Below are 22,881 nucleotides of genomic sequence, written 5' to 3' on the forward strand. Positions count from 1 at the left end.
CAAGGGGGCCGCAATTACTGTGCTCCCCCAGAATGGTGGTGGTTGATCTGCTCGCAAAGGATCATCAGTGCCGCCTTCATACACCTGGTTTTGAGAAGTGGTAGTGTTCCTATCAGTGAAGACGAGGATGAGGCAGCAGCAGGTCTCAGTAGCAGAGTTCCAGATCTAGTAACCAGTGGCATCATACATTGTAGCCATCTCAGTAGACCCAGAATGGAGCAACGCAGATTTTGCCTCAGTGTTAGGTAGCTGCAACACTAAGCTACTACTGAGCTACAAGTGAGAACTAAGCTATGAAAGTCTGTGAATACTTATTTGTCTGGCTATACCAGTAGCGTTATCATTCTGTGGGATCACTCAATGTACCCTGCTTTTCTGTTCTTGTCACCATTCTTGGTTACCTTTGGAAGTCGCAACTTCGATTTTCTCACTCTTTTCTGCTATGTCAGTAAATCAACAGATACTCTTGCGTTTGACCTCAGCATTCTTGCGACTCTGCGCATTCAGCATTATTACGATATCCCTGTTTTACCATGACGTCATTTCTCTACATTGCTTGAATGAGTGTTAAGCCTGTCCAGGGGGTTGAGACAGTCTCTGTATTTGCTGCTGGTCTATCAATATTTCTCTCTCGCTGGTATTCCACGTGGCCATTCATCCATTCTGCTCTGCCTCTGGCATTGCAGGGTATTTTTTAATATCGGCCAGGAATATTATTCTGTAGTTCAACATCATCGAGGGTCTCTGCTTTTCCTTTACCCATGCAACCCGTGAGGAAAATATTGGCCATTATTATTTTTCAGTTACTTCCAAAAGCCAAAAACTGCTAACTTCTAAACTGATGAGGGAAATTGGCACAAGTTAATTACTTCAAAATGCTGTCCTTGGATTTGATTATATCTTATGGACACTGTCACAAAATAAAATGTACTTTTTGTTAAATATTTCAACTTTGATAGTGTACTTCATAACGAGATAATTTGCCACTGAAGTACTTCATCACATTTCTGTTATTCTCTTCTGCAAGGTGTAGGGAGTGGAGAAATTGATTGAGATCCACCCTATTATAGAGTTGCTCTTCTTTCCTGGTTAATACCAGGCAAGTTTGTAGCGCAGCAGATGAATTCCCATATGGGATTAAATTGAAAGGGATTATAAATTACGTCATTTGCCTTCTGACCTAGGAAAACTTCCTGCAAACTTCAATCAGTGCTGGGGAATGTGAACTGAATTTTCTCTCGGACAGTCTTATCTACTCATACTTTTATCTACTGCCCTCCATACAAAACTATGAATGTTCGCGCACTCATGCGCGCGCGCGCGCGCGCGTGTGTGTGTTTGTGTGTGTGTGTGTGTGTGTGTGTGTGTGTGTGTGTGTGTGACTCAGTGAGAGTGTTTAGTAGATGGTTAAGTTTTGTATATAGGGGATCTCATTAATCTTTCTTGTATATGGGGTGTTCCATTTATCTTGATCATCCAAAATAGCTTTTTGTGTAGAAGCGTTTTACAAAATGTATGAAACAATGTAGCTATGGGGGAAGCATCGTAGGCTTTCCTGTAACTCTGTTCACGAGGAACATAGGAGTACCAGAAAGATTTTTAAAAAAATAGAACTCTCTATTTACTGTTCAGTAATACACTTCTCTCGTCAAGATCTGCCCAAAAAAATTACTGTGCGTAAAAATGACGTTACTAAAAGCATAAGACGAAACTGACTTTGAATATCTGTACTAGCACATAGGGCACATATTTGGGGTAAAGTAACTGGTCCAGTTGCTGATTTTGACAATCCGTCCATTCTGTCCAACATCTCCAAGAGTCAAAAACCTTACAATTCACTGCTAGAGGGTACTCCTGTTATGTAATTGTTATAGGATACGACCCTTGAATGCGTCCATGTATATTGGAAATTGTTGTACGCACAGAGTGCATGAAGTTTCACACTAATACTTGGGTGTTGTAAAACTACAGAAAACAGTCGGGGGCCCTGGCTGTTGACGTCTATGAGGAGGTGCTTCGATAACATTGATGAGTATAGAGATAAATGAGAAGAAATGCATTCCTATCAATCTTGTACTGAATAGATACACTACTTTAATTCTATTTTAAATTTTCTCGGCATTTCCTTTTGTTATGTAAGTTGTATGTTATTTCCACAGTTATAGAAGTGGTTATTTGTTGAATGTAGATTAACCTCAAAACTGGTCTGTGCAACTGTTTGCAGGATGAAGCCTGGTAGCTACAACATGAAGGCACACATACACTCTGGCGTACCATTCCGGCTGGTCGGGCCTTACAAGGCCGATGGCAAGGTGTTGGTGCTCCCTGTCAAAGGAGAGGGAATAAGCAACATAACAGCACGTGAGTATACACATTCACCCATCTTACGCTCTCTCCTAAACACTTTTCGTGAAAGTTTTACTGGTTATCAACGAGGATCCGCTTTTCACGGCTTGCAAATTTATTGCTTATTTTTCTTCGAATGCTGTTAAACGCATAGACGCAGAACCTGGAGCATACGGCACTCAAATCTAGCTAGCTATGCTACAGTGCTCCTCCTGTAGACTCTGTGAAACTTGGCACTTGGGTCGAGAGCATGTCTTCCGTTGTGTACCAGCTTTTGCTCATGCGCAGCTGATATGACGTCATTGCCTTATGGGTCAAATACATACCGACTGGATAAACAACATGTACATTTCGTGGCATGGACATCTAGGCCTTACTATTCAGCTGCAATCTTACGTCAATGCCACTTGTTGACAGCAAACTGTGGCAGTCGTTTACCTCTGTTCGGTTGGCAGTAGACATGAATCCCGTTAGATTGCATCACGCTCCTCAGATATGCTGATTCACTCACTATACATAAAAATAATATATCGGACGTAATTATTACTGGGGGAGACCCGCCAGGGTAGTCGAGAGCACTAACGCGTTGCTTCCTGGACTCGGGTAGGCGCGCCGGCCCCGGATCGAATCCGTCCGGCGGATTAACGACGAAGGGCCTGTATGTGGTTTTTAGGCGGTTTTCCTCATCCCCCCAGGTGAATTCCGGGCTGGTCCCCAGGTTCCGCCTCAGTTACACGACTCGCACACATTTGCAACATCTTCGCACTATCCCATGGCTTACATTAGACACAGACAGCTGGGGTGCACTAATTCCTTCCCGGGGGATATGGGGTGACGGCAGGAAGGGCATCCAGCCACCCCTCAAACTTAACATGCCACATTCGATTAACCGTGGCCGACCCTGCGTACCCGTGGTACAAGGCTCAGACAAAGAAAGTAATTATTACTGGCAGTGGCTGCAGGGGTATAAATTTTTTCATAATCATAACACTTATACACTTGATGTTATCTCAATTTATCTGAATGAAAAAATATGTGAACAACAAAATAGTGTACTCATGGGCCGCCACTGCAGATCGTCTTCTGGCTAAATGCTGAGTTTTTCGGACGTCCCTTCGGCCTCCCTCTCTACCAGGCTCCCGAACCGGCAGATGGGGATGATTGGAAGGGACGTAACGTTGCGATATGAGAGAAAGGGGGAAACGCTGTGTTCCAATCTTTGAGCGGACATTGTTCGTCCGTACCGCGTGCTGGCCACACGTAAAGAGGTATTTCACGCCGAACTTAGCTGATAATCTACCTCTCTATTCACAGACATTCGTCGAATCATTATCTCTGTGGATTACGCTTTCGTATTAGCCCAGCTCGGCACGGCAACTTGATGTTTTCAATATCGAACCTGAGCTATTCTATATAAAGTGTTTGGACGGCACAATGCAACGTGGAATTTACCACCATGTGACACGAGAGGCAGAATCCTTCCTGTAGAAGGAAGCGGAGGGTATTTTGTTATCAGCAGAGAATCAATAACAGCGGAATTCGTCGGTAAGGAAAGCACAGCTACAACGTGTGTGGGCTAGTCATCAGATGTCACCTCACCAAGTAATGCGTCAGGGACCGCAGCTAAAACAAGGCCAACCAGACCTCTTCTTACTGACGCACAGGGACCGTCAAGGTTTTGCGGGGGAAGTAGCAATAAATTCCACGAATTCAGTGGAAGATACCATTCGTGAGTTCCAAAATGCTGCCAGAAATCCGACCAATACAGTGACTATGAGCAGGGACAGCAGAGACAGGGGTGCAGGTGTTCATATATTTATTTTAAGCCAATTATTTCTGTGTAGTTAGTGGTAAGCGACACTCGTGATGGAGGAAAGAACGTTGCCACTGGACAGTGGGTGACTGGAAACGATTGATTTTGAGTGATGAATCACGCTATACCCTGGGGCAATCCGATGGGCGGGTTTGTGTTCAACTGATACCTGGCGAACGTTAACGGCTATCACGTGTAGCGCCAACTGTGAAGTACGGAGGAGATGGTGTTAGGATGTAGGGGTGTTTCTCGTATTTAGGGTGTGGTCAGTTATTGCGCTCAAGAAATCTCGAAATAAGGAAACATATGAATACATTTTACAGTGTTTGTTTCGGCATGGCAACTCATCCTGTTATACAACAGCATCTTTGACGAAAGGATCTGTGGACAGAAAGATTCCTGTAATGGACAATTGTGCCTAAATCACGACATGAACCGACTGGACCGGCCGGAGTGGCTGCAGTCTGGACCTAGGACCGCTACGGTAGCAGGTTCGAATCCTGCCTCGGGCATGGATGTGTGTGATGTCCTTAGGTTAGTTAGGTTTAATTAGTTCTACGTTCTAGGCGACTGATGACCTCAGAAGTTAAGTCGCATAGTGCTCAGAGCCATTTGAACCACTTTGAACTGACTGAGACTCCTCTGCTATGAGACAGAACGTCGTGTTTGCTCAAGATCCCAGACCTTCTCTACCTTCCACTCTTCAGAAATAAGGGCGTCTCATTCCTCCATAGACATTTTGATACCTCCTTGGAAGTATATTCAGCAGATCTGAAGCCGCCATACGTGTGAAGCGCAGACACATTCCATATTAATGTCCACGAACAGTTGTCCAGATACTTTCCATCAGACGGCGCATATTCTTCATTCAGGCTGTACTCTTCCGCTGCTGATTTCTGTGAGTGTACCGCGGAGAATCTAAGTAGTCTCTCTCCCCCTGTCGAGATCCCGTAGTGCGTTTTTCTGATTTACTGGACACTCTATTCTCATCATATAATACGTATCCCCGGATCTTGAATCTTCATTGGGTGCTTGGTAGACCCTAGAGCATCAATCGCTTTTACTGGTGATGGGAAGACAGTTTTGATACCACATTTTCCAGGCGGCCTATCCACTTTATTAAGAATGGCGCCACGTAAGGTGGCCGATGTGATGTCTTTTCTTTCAATAAATGCCCTTTTTTACTGGGGTTAGCTGTAACCATTTTGATGGAACACTTCCTCCCTGTGGTTGCAGCTCCCCCTGAAGACTTTGCTTATCACAGATGACTTATGTTCAGTGGACCAGCACGGCAAGCACTGTATATTGCACCATTCGATGGTGGCAGTTTGTTGCATCCAGTTATAGATCTGTGCGGTCTCATTCCTACAAACTGCACGAGATAGAATACCATTAGTGTTCTTCTTTATTAAGAAATAGTAGAAAACGAGACATCAATTTCCCGTTTAATTCCATTATGAATGTTATATTGTGATAGGTGTTGTTTAGGTATCCAAGAATTTATTGGTGGAGGGGATGGCAACTGTAATGAGTAAATATAAAGAAATCTCGACACTCTGCTGGGAGGTGATGACTATCATTCCAGATGTACGGTCGCGGTATCTAAACACTGCCACCTGGCTAGAGTCTCTAAAGCTACTTATGAGTAGTATACTCGGTAAATCCTCCGTTCACTGAGGTAGCTTTTCTATTCTCTGGGAGGAGAACTGTCCATTTTATCTTTCACTACTGTTGTATTCTTGGCCTTTAATATATTTATCATTATTCATAACACTCTACCTTACTTAAAATAACTTATTCATATGTCACTGTAAACGAAACAGGGATAAATTGAAATACTAATAATCTTGTTGTAAGCCTTGATTGTAAACCAGCATATAATCTTAATGTACAAATTACTCTTCACCAAACTGAGACCTGATTACACCAACGAAACTGCAGGTTGTCCTAAATTGAAACTACCACTCTACTGCCCAAACAATCTTATACGTATGTAGACATGTTCATATAGTGTTTATACGTTACACGAACTACTGAGCTCAATCAACTTTATGTATTTTTTTGTTAGGATAAATTACGGTTATAGGCTCTAATAATGTACTTGAAGTATTATACTGTTTGTACATATTCTAACTAACATTTAATATCAATACACTTTCCGCCTGACGTCTCCGAATATTTAGAAATATCCCTTGACTGCATCTGCAGTAAGGTAACTAGTATTAGTATAATAATGTTATTTCTATACTTCTGTGATCTACGAAAACATAAAAACTAGCATCTTCTAACAGCGAAAGATCTGTAATGTACATTTTAAACAGCGAAAGATCCAAGGCAGAAGCTTGTGGTATATCATTATTGACTCTTTCAGATACAGAATATATCTCAATATATGATGAACTGTTACAGATTGTCTTCTATTATTTAAATGAGATTAAAACCTTGAAACTGCAGTTGGGATATTTCATGGTATTTTTATCTCTTCGTGCGAAGTTCCGACAGTTAAAAGCCTTAGCGAAGACATAAATTACTCTTAAAACTAACAGTTTATGACTCATTGTACATGATGCATCACAAATAAGGGCGTAAAAGCGTATTGTAGAAGGTACACGATGGTAGAAGCAAAAAAGTCTCACATATAACCGTCGGCAAGATAGTTGCAACTTTGTGATTACCAGCCAGCCCAGATTTTATTCTGCGTAAATGTCATCCTAGTTAGAAAAAATTAACAATACTGTAGAACATAAAGAAAAATTATCAGAGCTATTTTGGTAAAAGTGCAGCCGCTTTGGATAAAAACGGTGACAGTTATTGAATTGTTCTCGTACAAGAGGGAGACGTTTAAACTGTCGTCCTAATATTCAACTGCAGGCCTGTACCCGTCGCCGCAATGAGTACCGAATGCTTTCATACTGAATTATTTCGGAATTCTTGCAAGAACTGACAAGCTCTGTTTGAGTTCTTTAAGAGTGTTAACCGCAGTGACGTACGATGTACGTATGGTGGCATGATGGCCCCTAGCATAGAAATCCGTTCTCGCTCAGTTCGAGTGACCTTGGAGTTCTCCTCGCCCAGTTCATCTTCGGCCATATCGCCAATTTAGATGGCGTGTCACCATAACAGCCAAACGTGCCCGTGGCCAGTGATGCATGTATCACGTCCTCTAACGTTGCGAACAGGGAACATCCTCAAGCAATCCTGTTAAATAATGTTGCAGAAACCAAAGGTCATACCATCCACTTAGCTGGTTTGGTAAAATGTACAGCCCAATGATACGATCACCTAGTACCTCTAACCATTCATTCAATGAGAAACGCTGAGCGTATGGAGACACTTGCACATGTGCGCTGGAGCCTAGATGACTCCAAACGAGTAATAATTAAGCACAACAAAAGAATTTTGTTTCGTCTCTGAATAAAGCGTTATTGTCAAATGGAGGGTGGGAACAGCTTGTTGTTGCATTCACTAACAGAATGTTAGTCTAGGACCGAGCCGGCCAGTGTGGCAGAGGGGTTCTAGGCGCTACTGTCTAGAACCGCGCGACAGCTACGGTCGCAGGTTCGAATCCTGCCTCGGACATGGAGTGTTTGATGTTCTTAGGTTAGTTAGGTGTAAGTAGTTCCAAGTTCAAGGGACTGATGACCTCAGAAGTTAAGTCCCATAGTGCCCAAAGCCATTTGAACCATTTCTAGGGCCGAGGTCTGCCTCAGTAAGACACTGAACTCGTTGGTGGTGGTATGTGTACATTGCAAGGTGATGCAGCATAATTCTCCAAACACTACTGTGGCACATTCCAGGAACTTCTGTAGCAAAGCTCCTTGTCGTGATCCATGGAGAATGTTCGGCTGTTTCCAGCTCCACATCATGAAGCACTGGTGGAATGCGTGCACGCCTACCCAGTTCCGCAGCATGTGCAAAGCTCACAGTTTCTCGGAGGCGTTGATGTACCATTGTAAACGCTCGACTGTCCAGGTACCTTCTGGCAAAGTAGTATTCCTTGGAACAAACGTGCAGTCTCCCATGCATTGCCGTTATCCTTACCATGCATGAAATGCATTTCCCCATACTCCTCGTACTGTAGTGTTCCAAGCTACTGCCAACAATCGTCCAAATCAACTCATGTTCTGGAAACACCTGACATGAATGACACTCTGAGTGTTTACTCTACTGTCGTACCAATTCTGTTTACTACCCCACGTCTCGAAAACGTGAACACAGTCCACTTCACCTACCGGAAGACGGTATTTACATAGAAATAATCACGAAATTGCAATTACCTCGCAAGTGTTTCGTTTGCACAGCTATGTGTATCGGGACTTTTCGACTTCTGGTATCGTGTACTGTCAGTGCGTTTACGCTATTAGTTATGATACACTCTATGTATGAACACAGGTTTTTAAGATATTTTGGGACCACATCCCTCCATCCCGTCCCCCACTGCTATATTCCACTGTTGTATGAGACAAATCTGATGATACGGACCAGTTAAGTGAACAGTGGAGTATTTGCGAAGTTAGCATACCACAAATTATTCGCACTTTTAAAAAGCACGTTGTGTAGTGGAGCAAGATAAACGATATTGTTCCTTTCCTTTCATATTAAATTGTGTCAGAAAATATTACACAATCTGTATTAGGTTTTGAAACCAGCTTTATATTTTCTATTAATTGTGGAAGCTGTGAATGTCATAGATTAGGCCTTCTGTAAGGCTTTCTAAGCTAATGCTGATAAAACAAAGATACTATTATTTTTATTATTACTACTATTATTATTATGTACTACTCATTGTAATGTTTACTTAGTATTGATGACTAATTAGATGTAACAGAGATCCTGAAGATTCTAAGCTTTGCCACATACAATAAATACACCTATAATCTGTTATAGGTTACAATCATTCATAATGGCTTATTGAAAACTGTACACCTCTCAAAACAGAGAATAACGTTGCCTGCACAGTAAATAATATTTAAACATATTAGCAATTCTTAAAAATATTGACTTGCAAGAAATGTCTGAAACTATTTTTAAGACTTGATAACAACACGGTTACAAAGATTTTTTATTTCTACCATGTGTCATTTGTAGTAATTTGTTTCGACTTAGGACAGCTCTATGAATATTGGAGATTTCAAGACGTGTGACATAAATGGAAATAATTCGTCTTTGAATAAAATTAATAATCTGTTATCTACTGAACGCTGCTAAAATTTGATTGATGTATGCGAGACTCCTCGTTCTCTGCTTTTTGTTAAGTGACTTAAAATATACCATAAATATACTGTTTTATCTTATGTTCCTCTTGTTTACAGCTAGACTGGAAGCCGACCTGGAGATGACTGGCCAGCCGGTTGAACGAGATGGAGAGGTGTACTGGGATGTGACGGACTTCAAAGTCAATCCCCATTTGGATAAGTTGGTGGTTGACTTAACGGGATTATATAACAACGACAAGGCACTAGGTAAGCAGTGGAGTAGATCCTGCGTTACTGAGCAGAGAATTTATGTGCCTGTTCTAGACTATTAAACTGTGAACGTCAGGTAGGTTGAAGGGGTTAGTCGTAGGAGAAATTAAACTTGAAGGTAATAATTTATGAAGCGATCCAGAGACTTTATTACATTTTTAAGCGTGGAGAAATAACATTAATGCCATGTGAAGTGAATGTGTTCTTAATAATTTCATTTTATGAAGAGTGTGAGACCCGTTACAAAAAAAGACAGCTTTCTACAGCCCAAGATTCCTTCGTGGGTTGTTATTCGTTATACCAAATGATGATCTAAGGTGGGAAATGTATTTAATTTGTTGCTGATGAGTTATATCACTTACTAAAATTACGTAACCAATGGAATTTATGTCATATTGCGTAGATTCCTGAACTTACCAAGAAATGTAGGCTCTTTTGAAAGCAACATCTGGAAAATCCTGTACTCCTAACCTAGTTAACGACGTGTTTTGGTGCCCTAATACATATCTCAGTCACATCATTGAAAACAGGATATTGTAAACCTTTTGACGTTAGCACCGTCTTGTTTCCAGTCATTCTGAGTTATTGTCCAATAGCAAATCATTATAGGAAATTAAGAATACATATAAGATAGAAATAAAGAATAACTAAATACGAATGAAAGAGGTCGAACCGATTCTTATCTATAGAAACAGTAAAAATTCAGCGTCCAGTATAAAATACCTGCAACCTTACATCCTCTTATTTACATTATCTGGAAGGAACAGAACTTACCAATATTAAACGTTGCCATAGTTCTTCCGACTTAGAATAAAGTTGTGTGTGTGTGTGTGTGTGTGTGTGTGTGTGTGTGTGTAAACTATCGTGATTACAGACCGACGCTTGCAAATTTCTGGCTGCATGATATACAGAAGTAGTGAACGGGACATCTGCAAGATGAAGATAATAAAAATTTGAAAACAATTGAACAGATTAGTAATGAAATTATTCAGCTATTTCACAATCAGATTCCTCACTGCCTCGCCGTCCTTCTTCATACCACAGTCAATACCAGGCCACCTTCTCGGACCTTTATGCATACTGTCAATGTTCTTTTATTGGTCAAAATCCTAACCAACGCTAGTGCCTGTCAACTGCATAAGTATCACGCAAAAAAGCACACGTCGTGTTTTGCTCTACAGTGTGTTGCGAAAGATGCAAGGTAGAAGCTAGTGGTATGCCATTATTGACTTTTGGCGATGCAGACTGTCGCTCTGCGTTAGTGACATCCAATGTGGACTGGTCGTCATATGTCACCTCGACAACTAATCCATGAGAGACATTGAGTCGTTCTCCGCGTCAATGAGCCGCCGTCTTCCTCTGGACCCTCGAAGGCAGAAACCGTCTGGTACCAAAGCTTGACGATGTCCTCACTACAACCAGCCACCTCCAACACTAACCACTGCAGCGCACTGCCGCTCCTTCCACACTACTCTCGGCCCAGCGGCACTCTGCTTCCGCACAGACGGTTTTCCTGGGCAGCCATCAACGAATTCCAACCACTGCTGCAACCAACACATTGTGACGATGATGCAAAGAAAAGTGGATCTGATGCACCAGCTTGGACTCTACTGCACTGCACAACTTGCCCACGGCTACCCACAGTGATCTCCAGCGCCAGCTCAAGACGATGTGACTGGTCGCAGTCCCTACTGCTTTGCTCCAGCACGTCTTGGGTCTTTCCAACGATTCCTAATAATCGGAAACACGGCATCAATACACTGACCCAGCTGCAAACCACAAAATTATCATCCACGTACCCACAGCAGCCCGGCACTGGCTTCCAGATGATGTGACCGATTCAGCCCCTTACGTCCGAATTCATTCCCTGTCGCCTCCTTAGGACAGCTACGCTGTTGCAAAACAAGTGTGGATTGCCCACCATACTTCGCCCAGCCCCCTGCCCCCAAATCCGGCCCACATGAGGCGCCTGTATAACCTCCATACTTCCCACTGCTAAAAGCTGTGTCGTGCCAACCCCTGCGAGGCATTGCGTGTCACTGTCTGTGCCGTCTTCTGAGACAAGAGTTGAATGCTGGTCCAACTGTCTTGCTGGGTGGGATGAGAAAATTGATGCCGCGCAGTTTCAGTTTCGTGACGCACATCTCAGAAACTATCAGCCTGTTCATCTGTGCTTCAGAGCGGAAGATTCACAGATTACTTTAGTTACGACTAGAGAATACATCTGGACAATAAAACTAATTCCGAAATGTGTGTGGATGTTTCAGCTGACAACACTCTCAAGTTCCTCAACGAGAATTCTGGGGAGATCGCGAAGGAGCTGGAACCTGCCATAGGGGAAGCACTGGGGGCTTCTTTCAAGGAGATGGCCAGGAGAGTGTTTGGCAAAGTCCCGTACAACTCAGTGTTCCCACCTTCGTGAAGATGCTACGAGCAGTACGTTCTGCTCAAAGAAAAGGACTCTATTAGTCTTCCTATGTAGATGCACGATCATACATACCTACCTTGCTGCTTGTGTACTGTATTTTGAACTATGTAGAAAAATTATATGTCTTTCGACGCATCACATTTTTTAAACGATAAATGTGTTTACATACGTCTTTAGTAGGTACACATACCTTTAAATACAATAATATCTGTTAATTAAACATTAATAACATCTGCTGTCATACTATTGAAGTATTACATTTCTTCCATTGTCTGCTAAATACAACTTGTTATCATACGTCTATAGTGTACTAAACGTGTCTGCTGCTAAAGGTTGTCATTAAAAACGAAGAGAACCCCAAGCATATGTCTAAGTGAACAAATACGGTACAAGAGGCATCAATAATGTAACATACAAAAAACAATGTTCATACGTAGTAATACTGCGCCTAGTTGTGGAGATTTAGTTCCGTAGAAAATTCTTATAGTTCTGGGTTAAGACTACACGCCAATATGTCTGCGATCTGGTTTTTATCCAGTCGAAAATCTTTTGTTATCTCCAACTTGTTTCATCTTAAGCTAAATCGCAAGTCCCACCGAGGTTTATGGTCCACGGGAAACTGTAATTTTCAGACAGTTGACGGGTAAGTAAGAGGCATAGTCATTCTATTTCCAGTAGAGCAATGCACAGTAAAGCAATGTGGCACGGAAGCCACGCACAGCTACTGAACCAGTGTTTGCATCATGGAGGTGAATTAAGTGCTGTGCTGTAAAGAAAAGGAGAGAAGAAATTAGTAGAAATAAGAAGCAAAACTCAAAAATACTCATTGAACTTAGCTTGGAAAACATAATTATCAATAATTAACACGCTAAATATTCTTGAAGAGACAATCGACATCTTCACTATGACTGCTTCAAAAGAAGAACTTGACATTTTCATATTGAAGACTACAATACAAGGTTGCTACCTTTCTCGATAATAAAATAATACTTCCTGGCTGGGTCAACATATACACCATTACTACTAGTATCCTTTCTCTCTTCTAGGCTGTGTTGACATACAATCGGTTACTGTGAATGATTTATACCAGTCCTGGGAAGCGGAGCCATATGACACGGTCTTATGCTGATCAAATAATATATCCTGGAAGCTTCTCATTTAATTAAACTGTCTACACATTTTGATCCACTCTTAACAATACCTTCTTTCTCAGATTGTATCGAGTAACTTTGTCTGATTCTAAATAATTCAGTAATAGTATCAGAATATCATGCCTGACTTTACTGATCAGAAATTTATTTTATACTTTCGTAAAGGCATTAATGATTCGGATGGTTTAGCATATATGAGTCACAGGTTTCCTTTAAACATTGTGGACAAATAGTTTTTTGATGGAACACATTTTATTTAATTCGAATACATTAAGAAACATTTGAGAACAAAATGCATAGCCATGGTCCCATTGGTGTATCTACACTAAAGAATAAAAGGGAAGGAACTGGTATCTCACAAAAAACCGAAAGAAACTTCATAATCAAACTCTCTTTCACGTATTAAGGGACGGAAACGAGAGTAATTGTTCATCACCGATAATTACTATGAGACTCACTGCATACTCACAAGTGAGTCTTAGCTCAACCCAAAGCTAGTACCAATTTGGGGCAAATATCCATGTACAGAAGCCCGTTGTGAAGCTAAGTATTGCACTCAAGTGGCTATTCATTCCACTTCGCAATTGTAGATTCGTCCAATGGTTAGGAAAGGCATGAATATCGATTCACTCTGAGTCCCACGTGTAACTCACTGGTATGAATACAGAGAAATCCCATCTCCTTTACAAGATAAATTATCTAAAATACATAAAACCACACATTAATCTTTCCAGCACTGAAGGTGCAAGTATTTACATTTATGGATGAGTAATGGAAGAAATATCATGTTTTATACCGTCGATCCTGTGGCATCATAACTGAACTTTCGAATTCTTGAAATCTAAGAAACTATAAAATTCAGACACGCATTTCGTACCAATGTGTTCCACAAATTTGCGTTACATGTCGGGAGCAGTGTCACATAATACACTGCATCGGAAAATGAAGTTACTGTTTCATTGGGTACCACGTGGTAACAAAGACACCGATAGACAAAGTACTTCCTCTCAAAAATACAAGAATAATGGTAAATCTGGCCTCGAAATTCCTCATAATTTAAATAATATTATTTCCCTGTAAGGTAATAGGCTGATACGAAGAATTTTAAATAGTACTATAACTTACTAAGTAATTTCAAATACTTTTAGTCATAGACTGTCCAAAGACATGTCTGTCCTTACACTGTCCCAGAAGCAAATTGCTGTCATACTGAATGAGAGGGAAGAGCCTCCATTTACCCATTATGAGTGTATCCACCAGAAATGACCACAGGACCCACTAACCAAGCTAAACGTGACTAAGTGTTCATACACCTGCCCTGATGGTCAAGTTAAACATCTCGCTTTTCTGCTTAAAGCAACTACTATTGCTGAAACTGCCCCAGTAGGCAAAACATACAAGCTGCCCTTAGGAAACTCACATTTACTCATTTCAGTCACACATTTTGGATTACATAATAGGAAAATGATGCAGGAAGGACTCTGGCGGATATATATCACTGTAAATGTCTAGGATAAATCTGTTCACTTCTTTCTCAGAGGCATGCTGACGTCACAAACAGACAGCAAAACAGGATAAATACGACGCATCTGTATCAACAACACCATTCTTTTTTTAGGAAAGATACATTTTAAAATTACCTAGCGTGCAGTAGTGACAGTAATGTAATATGGATATGTTGACTGTGACAAGCAAAACCTGCAATGCGAATTTGTCGGCGACTAATTTTTTGAGTGAAGATGAATGCTGTGTTTAATGGAAAAATTGCCAAGTATGGTGTGAAACACATGACTAGGAGGAATGTGATATTCAAATGTGGAGAATGGAAACCACTGAAGAAAAACTGCAATGCCTAAAACATAGTGTATGAGCAAGAGTGCAATAGCAATCCCATTCCCAATGAACAAAATACTATTGAAAATAGTTAAATGTAATCCAAATCTGAGACTCCGTTGAAAACTTCTGAAGCACTAAAAAGCATACCATTCTCAATCTACCAGTAGCCCATATGCCACAGCAAGTCACTAATGAGCTTCAGAAATATACCTAAATCACACACACAGACATTCACATTTATACATGTCCTAGTCTACATTATATTTTGGCCAAGGGAGGAAAGAAGATGTTTTGTATAGTCTGCGTTGTATATACACAAATACTGTTCCAGCGTTAGCAGAAAATGCCTTAAAATTATGAACTAAAGGCTGTTGCTGTTTTCTGTGAAAGTGATACGTTAACATTACACAGGTTGAAGCGAAATTCGCGCACTTGGGCTTCGCAGCTCAACTCCTCACATGCCAGCAATAAAAAAAATGCCTGCCACAAAATTTCGTCCGGCGAGTACATCCTACAGAAAAAGGACCTTAAAACGTGGCAATCTGGCAACATGTAACCACATGTATGGTAACTATCTCTGTCAGTACATATTACTCGTGCTGTATAATTGGTGCAGTGGATAGAGGTTTTGGGTTAGCATGCAGGAGATCGAGGGTTCGATCCTGGGTCGAGGCACATGTTTTCTATTTGGTAAATATAGTCCTGGTGGTACGGTATCTAGCATCTTAATCATCAACAGCGATTGCAGCGGGTCCTGTAGAAATCATTTGCACTTACGTACTACAATCGTAGAAATGGAAGATTGGTCAGCTTTGATAGAAGCCCTTTCCACGTCGTGGGCGTGAATTTATTCGCACCACTTCATCTACTAGATGCGAAACCTGTTTTCTTTGTACCCTCCTCCAGTGGTCCCATACATTAGTACTATTATTCTTGGCTCGTTCAGATCCATTACGTTAGGGCCTTACGTTACCAGTAAGACTAACAATAATCTTTGCGAATAATGTTAAATCTGTGTTACTGTTTGCGTTATATCCATGGTCACAAAAAATATGCCTTTCAACAATGAGTCTGGTAACCACACCCTGTGTAGCATGTATCTCAACATACTATTATTATTATAGTTATTCCGTCGATGGGTTGTGGAAACATCACGTCTACTACCGTTAGGGAAACAGTGTAATTCGAAAATGAACATTTCACTATTAGCAGTGTTGGGATTAATCATGCAGAGCAATATGTGTCAGAGGGGTAATGGACATTAGGTGGAACACCGCGCAGGACTGACGGCATGTTTAAACCGTAAGCGTTTTCCACCAGAGAGAGACTAGTAGCGAGTGGAGTTATGCTCTCGTGACAGACTCCAACGTACATGCGTACACGTATCTAATTTTCTCATTGTAAACCTCTAAACCAGTGCGGCAGACGTATGGCACACACAAAGGACGAATATGCGGATATGATTCTGCTCCTTGGTGCATCTGATAAACGGGCTGATGTTGCCAATCATGAATATGCTGCTAGGTATCCTCGCCGACGCCATCCAGATAAAAAATATGTTTCGTTGTCTGGAGCTGCACCTTCAGGAGTCTGGACCTCTCCTTCCATTATCACGTGAGAGTGGTCATCCATGGACTCTCCGAACCTAAGCTACTGAGGAAGCTATTCTGGAATTGATGCACCAAGATCATGAGCGAATTACACGTTGCGTAGCAAGGCAGCTGCGTGTTTCGCGATGCACGGTCGTTAACGTGCTGCACGAGAATGGGCTGCATCCCTATGATTATACTTTCATGCAACACCTGCATCCTGCAGATCGCCATCAACAGGTGCAATTCTGTAAATGGTTCCAACATCAACAACAGGAAGCCATTGATGACTTCGTGAACACCGTAATATGGTCAGATGAAGCAGCATTCACTCGTGAGGGTGTCTTCAATATGCACAATGCCCACCATTGGTGTGAGGTTAACCCGCACGTCACCCGCGACCGTGGATATCAACTTCGTTTTGGTATCAACGTCTGGGCCGGAAAATTGGGCGACACGTGTTTTGGCCCCTACACATTGCCTGACCGGCTGACGTCACGAAGATATCATGTATTCCTCTCAAACTATCTGCTTGATGGTCTTGAAGGTGTTCCACTACATGTTCGACAGAGCATATGGTTCCAACATGATGGCGCACCTCCACACTCTGGAAGTAATGTGTGACAGTATTTGGACAGAAAATTTCCAGGAAAATGACTCAGACGTGGTGGTCCAGTTGTATGGCCAGCATGTTCACTTGACCTAAATCCCCTGGATTTCTTCCTGTGGACACACCTGAAAGAGCATGTGATCTCTACTCCGCTGATGAATGTGGAAGAATTGGTAGGGCGTGTTCATGCTGCTCTTGTTACTATTGACTCAGCTTTGCTGCGAAGCGTCCAGAGCGGTATGATCAAGCGGGTTGCGCTATGTTTGGACGTGCAGGGAGATCACTTTGAGCATCTGTTCTTCTGAGTAAAACGTAGTCTGTTGTGAAGATCATGCGGTCATTAATACGGACATTATTATTGTCACTGGCTACTAATGTGCGACATCTGAGCGCTCTTATTATAAGTAGTATAAATGACAATTAAATGTCGTGTTATTGTCCTGTGCTACCATCTTCAGAATCTCGAAATATATATATAGTGTGTAGTTCTTCTGTCCTATGCCAGATCATATAACTGAAAAGCAGGATTACGATTTGCTGACAGAGGTAGTTACCATACATGTGGTTACAATGTTGCCAGATTGTCACTCTTTAACGTCTTTTTTCTGCCGGATGTAATCGCCAGACGAAATTTTGTGAAAGACATTTTTTTATCGCTTTCATATGAGGAGTCACGCTGTGAAGATCGAGTGCGCGAATTTCGCTTCACCCTGTATGATGAGAGACATTATACAATACCCAGATAAGACAGCTTTTAATATGATTACGTCATGATACCAATGCTTCCCACAAAAAATTAAATAAATTAATTAATTAATGTAAAATACACTCCTGGAAATGGAAAAAAGAACACATTGACACCGGTGTGTCAGACCCACCATACTTGCTCCGGACACTGCGAGAGGGCTGTACAAGCAATGATCACACGCACGGCACAGCGGACACACCAGGAACCGCGGTGTTGGCCGTCGAATGGCGCTAGCTGCGCAGCATTTGTGCACCGCCGCCGTCAGTGTCAGCCAGTTTGCCGTGGCATACGGAGCTCCATCGCAGTCTTTAACACTGGTAGCATGCTGCGACAGCGTGGACGTGAACCGTATGTGCAGTTGACGGACTTTGAGCGAGGGCGTATAGTGGGCATGCGGGAGGCCGGGTGGACGTACCGCCGAATTGCTCAACACGTGGGGCGTGAGGTCTCCACAGTACATCGATGTTGTCGCCAGTGGTCGGCGGAAGGTGCACGTGCCTGTCGACCTGGGACCGGACCGCAGCGACGCGCGGATGCACGCCAAGAGCGTAGGATCCTACGCAGTGCTGTAGGGGACCGCACCGCCACTTCCCAGTAAATTAGGGACACTGTTGCTCCTGGGGTATCGGCGAGGACCATTTGCAACCGTCTCCATGAAGCTGGGCTACGGTCCCGCACACCGTTAGGCCGTCTTCCGCTCACGTCCCAACATCGTGCAGCCCGCCTCCAGTGGTGTCGCGACAGGCGTGAATGGAGGGACGAATGGAGACGTGTCGTCTTCAGCGATGAGAGTCGCTTCTCCCTTGGTGCCAATGATGGTCGTGTGCGTGTTTGGCGCCGTGCAGGTGAGCGCCACAATCAGGACTGCATACGACCGAGGCACACAGGGCCAACACCCGGCATCATGGTGTGGGGAGCGATCTCCTACACTGGCCGTACACCTCTGGTGATCGTCGAGGGGACACTGAATAGTGCACGGTACATCCAAACCGTCATCGAACCCATCGTTCTACCATTCCTAGACCGGCAAGGGAACTTGCTGTTCCAACAGGACAATGCACGTCCGCATGTATCCCGTGCCACCCAACGTGCTCTAGAAGGTGTAAATCAACTACCCTGGCCAGCAAGATCTCCGGATCTGTCCCCCATTGAGCATGTTTGGGACTGGATGAAGCGTCGTCTCACGCGGTCTGCACGTCCAGCACGAACGCTGGTCCAACTGAGGCGCCAGGTGGAAATGGCATGGCAAGCCGTTCCACAGGACTACATCCAGCATCTCTACGATCGTCTCCATGGGAGAATAGCAGCCTGCATTGCTGCGAAATGTGGATATACACTGTACTAGTGCCGACATTGTGCATGCTCTGTAGCCTGTATCTATGTGCCTGTGGTTCTGTCAGTGTGATCATGTGATGTATCTGACCCCAGGAATGTGTCAAAAAAGTTTCCCCTTCCTGGGACAATGAATTCACGGTGTTCTTATTTCAATTTCTAGGAGTGTAGCTCCGTGTGCTAAACAGTGCCATATCATTTGTTAACAGGTGTGCCTAGCTGTATTTGAAATATAAGCATTAATTCACCATTATTGCCCAATTGTTTCTGTAAAATCTCAAATAATAATAATAAAAACTAGTCAGAGCAAAATCAGAATCACCGTGGTGCTAGGAAGTGCCATACTTAAAGTCACTGTTACTTGACGACGTTTCCTATTCCAATATTGCTCTACATGCTGTAGTATTTCTTCCACATTTATCCTGCCTTCTTTGGCTGCTGGCATTTGGATGACGGAGTGGTGTAGACCTGGTCCCCAAGTACCGCTCAGAAGGTTTAGATTCTGTTTGGATGAGATCTCTAGTAGTTCGTCTGGCCAGTACAGCTGTGGGTGTGTCACTTTAAATACAGTAACTTCCGTCATAGTCGCTGGTAAATGAAATTTAGATCCCAATACGTCAAACCTGGTCCAGTTAATTAGTAGTTGGTGTCTTTTAGCTCCAAACATTTTGCTTCCTGTGAGTTTCCCACGCTCATAACAACTAGCGACAACTACCATGTCATTGGACATTGAATAAACTCAGTGGAGCCCTGCTCTCCAAAAATAACGATTTAGTTCATTCATTTCATTTGTGCAAAGACATTTTCATGTTTCTCCCTCAAACAGTTGCAGGTTTCATGAGTCACTGCTCATTTCAAACTCGGGAGTTGGTTATATGGTGACTTGGCGGCGGTGGTCTTGCGGTTCTAGGCGCGCAGTCCGGAACCGCGCGACTGCTACGGTCGCAGGTTCGAATCCTGTCTCGGGCATGGATGTGTGTGATGTCCTTAGGTTGGTTAGGTTTAAGTAATTCTAAGTTCTAGGGGACTAATGACCACAGCTGTTAAGTCCCATAGTGCTCAGAGCCATTTGAACCATTTTGGTATATGGTGACCACCTCGTTCTGACATTCCTGGAGCTGACCCACAATCATCTCCATGTGTCGATCCCCACCTTCTCCTACTAGTAACAGTCCTTCTTCCCTTACTTGCATTAATTTCCCAAGTGCCGCTACTTTCAGCGGGTAAGTGTGCACTCGGTAACATCTAAATGCTGCGTGTTTCCCAGCTACTGGCACTTTTAACGATACGTACAACTGCAAGCTATCTGTTACTACACACACTGCTGCACTATGGTACGTTCTGACTACTCGGTTTTACTGCTAGTTGTAAATCTGATGGTAATTCTCCTTCTACCTTCCTCAGACTGTTCAGAAATTGCTCGGGTGACAGCAAGACAATACTTAATTGACCATGTAGTGCCTGATGGACTGCCTGCTGCAAATTTGTTAGCTCGAACTTCGCATTCCAGACGCTTTCACCTAGTGATTGCAGTAACCCTTCAAGGTTAAACTTGCATCTAATACGTGCATATGTGCCTTTCACTGCCTCCAAACTACTGTTCAGGGTACTAGCCGAGGTCGTGGCATTATCCATGATTTCCTTAGCAGGTAGTGGAGCGTGCGTGTGTCGCTTAGTATGCCACAGTTCATAATTTGCGTCGATGCCGTTCTAGTCACCTTATTCGCTTCTGTGAACTTGCAGCTTATGACTTATAATTCAACTGGCTCACGTCGCTTGCATCTGCTGTACCGAAAATTGTCTTCAGTATTCTACCACCAACATCCTTCAATTTCCTCTTTACGCTCCTAAGTTACTTCAATCACCTCTTGCATCAGCTCCTTTAATGGTGCATATGTCTCGATCAAGCTTGAGGCCTGTTTCTACTTCCCACTACTAATCGCCAATTCTTGCAGCCCTGAAAATAGTTCTTCCAGTTTCGCGATTTCATTTCGTAACTCCCACACATTAGATACCAAACGTAGAACCATTTGTGAAAATACCACTTCTGGTTATATGGAAAACAACACTCCACCATCCAAGTGACGCCCTTACAGCTCCATTACTCCGCCCCTAGCGAAAACGTATAGTACTACCAAAACTGGGATTCTTTTTTTCCTTCCCACGGTAACCTGAGTACAGGCATCCGTATCACTTCCCCTACCCCCAGGAAATTCCTGTCTTTGAACAGCGATCACCTTGTAGTTACACCGATAAGAATAACACAAATACATATGTAGGTCTGCCCCTACTGTTATCAGCTTTACCTCGTACACTACACATACGGATAGTCTCCACAAAGTCGATACACTTAACTACTCTCTTGACATTCATGTGTAACGAGTCTGAGGTATCCGGATTTCCCCGGAGCTCAACATTTAGCTTTTTCCTCCTAATATCGTTCCTTGCATCTATTAGATCTTCTCGTGGAATCGCCTCTGGCGCACCTTTGAATAATTGCAGACGTTCCACATGAAATATCGTCGTCTTTTGGCAACTCCAGTTTCACATTCACCGGTGACGTAGTTTAGGTTAGTTGCTACGGGCCCTGCTGCCGTGTTAAAAACTTCTGTGTCTTTCCATTCTTCCATTCGGCGTATATGTATTTGATAACATCAGCCACGTTATACCACGACGTCTCCGCATGCCACACTGCCTCTTCCTGGTTCTCCTGAGCCTTCGTATTTGCTCTTTGTACCCTTTTGCACACCTCCATTACTTTTCTTGCAGAATCGAATAGTGGTAACCCAGTACTAGTATATACTTCAGAGTCATTAGAGTTTATGACGAACCCAAGTTACGTGTCACAGTTTGAATGATTTGAATCCACGTAGTAACAGCATTTTCCCAATTGTTGGGTGAACTCTTTGTCATTCCGTTAAGTTGCGTATGCTGTGGGCTAGTCCTCAATTCTTCGCTCTCACAAACCGACACACTTCCATCACGCCTGATGTGGAGTTCTTCCTCTGGTCCGTTATCATCCATCGTCTGCGGCACCCCGAACTTCAATAACCCCTTGTGCGACTTTGATTTCTTGGTGGTCTGCTATAGCCAGACCTAAAGAGAAAAATCATCTGTTATGCTCAGCACAAAACAGTTACCCGCTGGTGTTCGGTTGAATGTTTTTAATATGTCCACCCCCAAATTAAACTAAAAGATTCTGTTGCTTCTGGTAATATTTGTAACAATACCTGCTACCGACGCAAATTGGCTGCACAGCCCTACAATTCTTGACGTATCAATCAACATCTTCCTTCCTTTCCACCAGTAGTCCTCTGGCACCCTTCTACTCGTAATCGAGTATCCATCATGGCCTAACGAAATACAATCATACATCTCACGTAAAAATCCCAATTTCAACTTGGGCGGCACTAACACTCATGGTCGTAATTTTGTCTCTCTACACAGTAACCCGTCATGCATACTAACTTGCTACTGTTTCTTATACTGTCTGCATTTCTAGACGGTGTTCTGTGCTGCTCGCCATTATGTAAAATCGGGACCCAGCGCTTGTAGTACAGCTA

The 22,881-nt window shown here is 42.9% G+C and overlaps 1 protein-coding gene across 1 annotated transcript in view; it reads left to right on the forward strand.

Moving 5' to 3' along the window:
• Positions 1 to 12,353, forward strand: part of LOC126284656 (protein takeout-like) — a 30,554-nt gene extending 18,201 nt beyond the window's left edge. The window contains exons 4-6 of the mRNA XM_049983761.1: positions 2,225 to 2,361; positions 9,472 to 9,621; positions 11,892 to 12,353. Coding sequence (XP_049839718.1) covers positions 2,225 to 2,361; positions 9,472 to 9,621; positions 11,892 to 12,046 — 442 coding nt within the window. The 3' untranslated portion in view covers positions 12,047 to 12,353. The remainder of the gene's footprint in view (positions 1 to 2,224; positions 2,362 to 9,471; positions 9,622 to 11,891) is intronic.
• The last annotated feature ends 10,528 nt before the right edge of the window (positions 12,354 to 22,881 follow it).

The sequence above is a fragment of the Schistocerca gregaria genome, chromosome 8 (genome assembly GCF_023897955.1).
Source record: "Schistocerca gregaria isolate iqSchGreg1 chromosome 8, iqSchGreg1.2, whole genome shotgun sequence".
Lineage (NCBI taxonomy): Eukaryota > Metazoa > Arthropoda > Insecta > Orthoptera > Acrididae > Schistocerca > Schistocerca gregaria.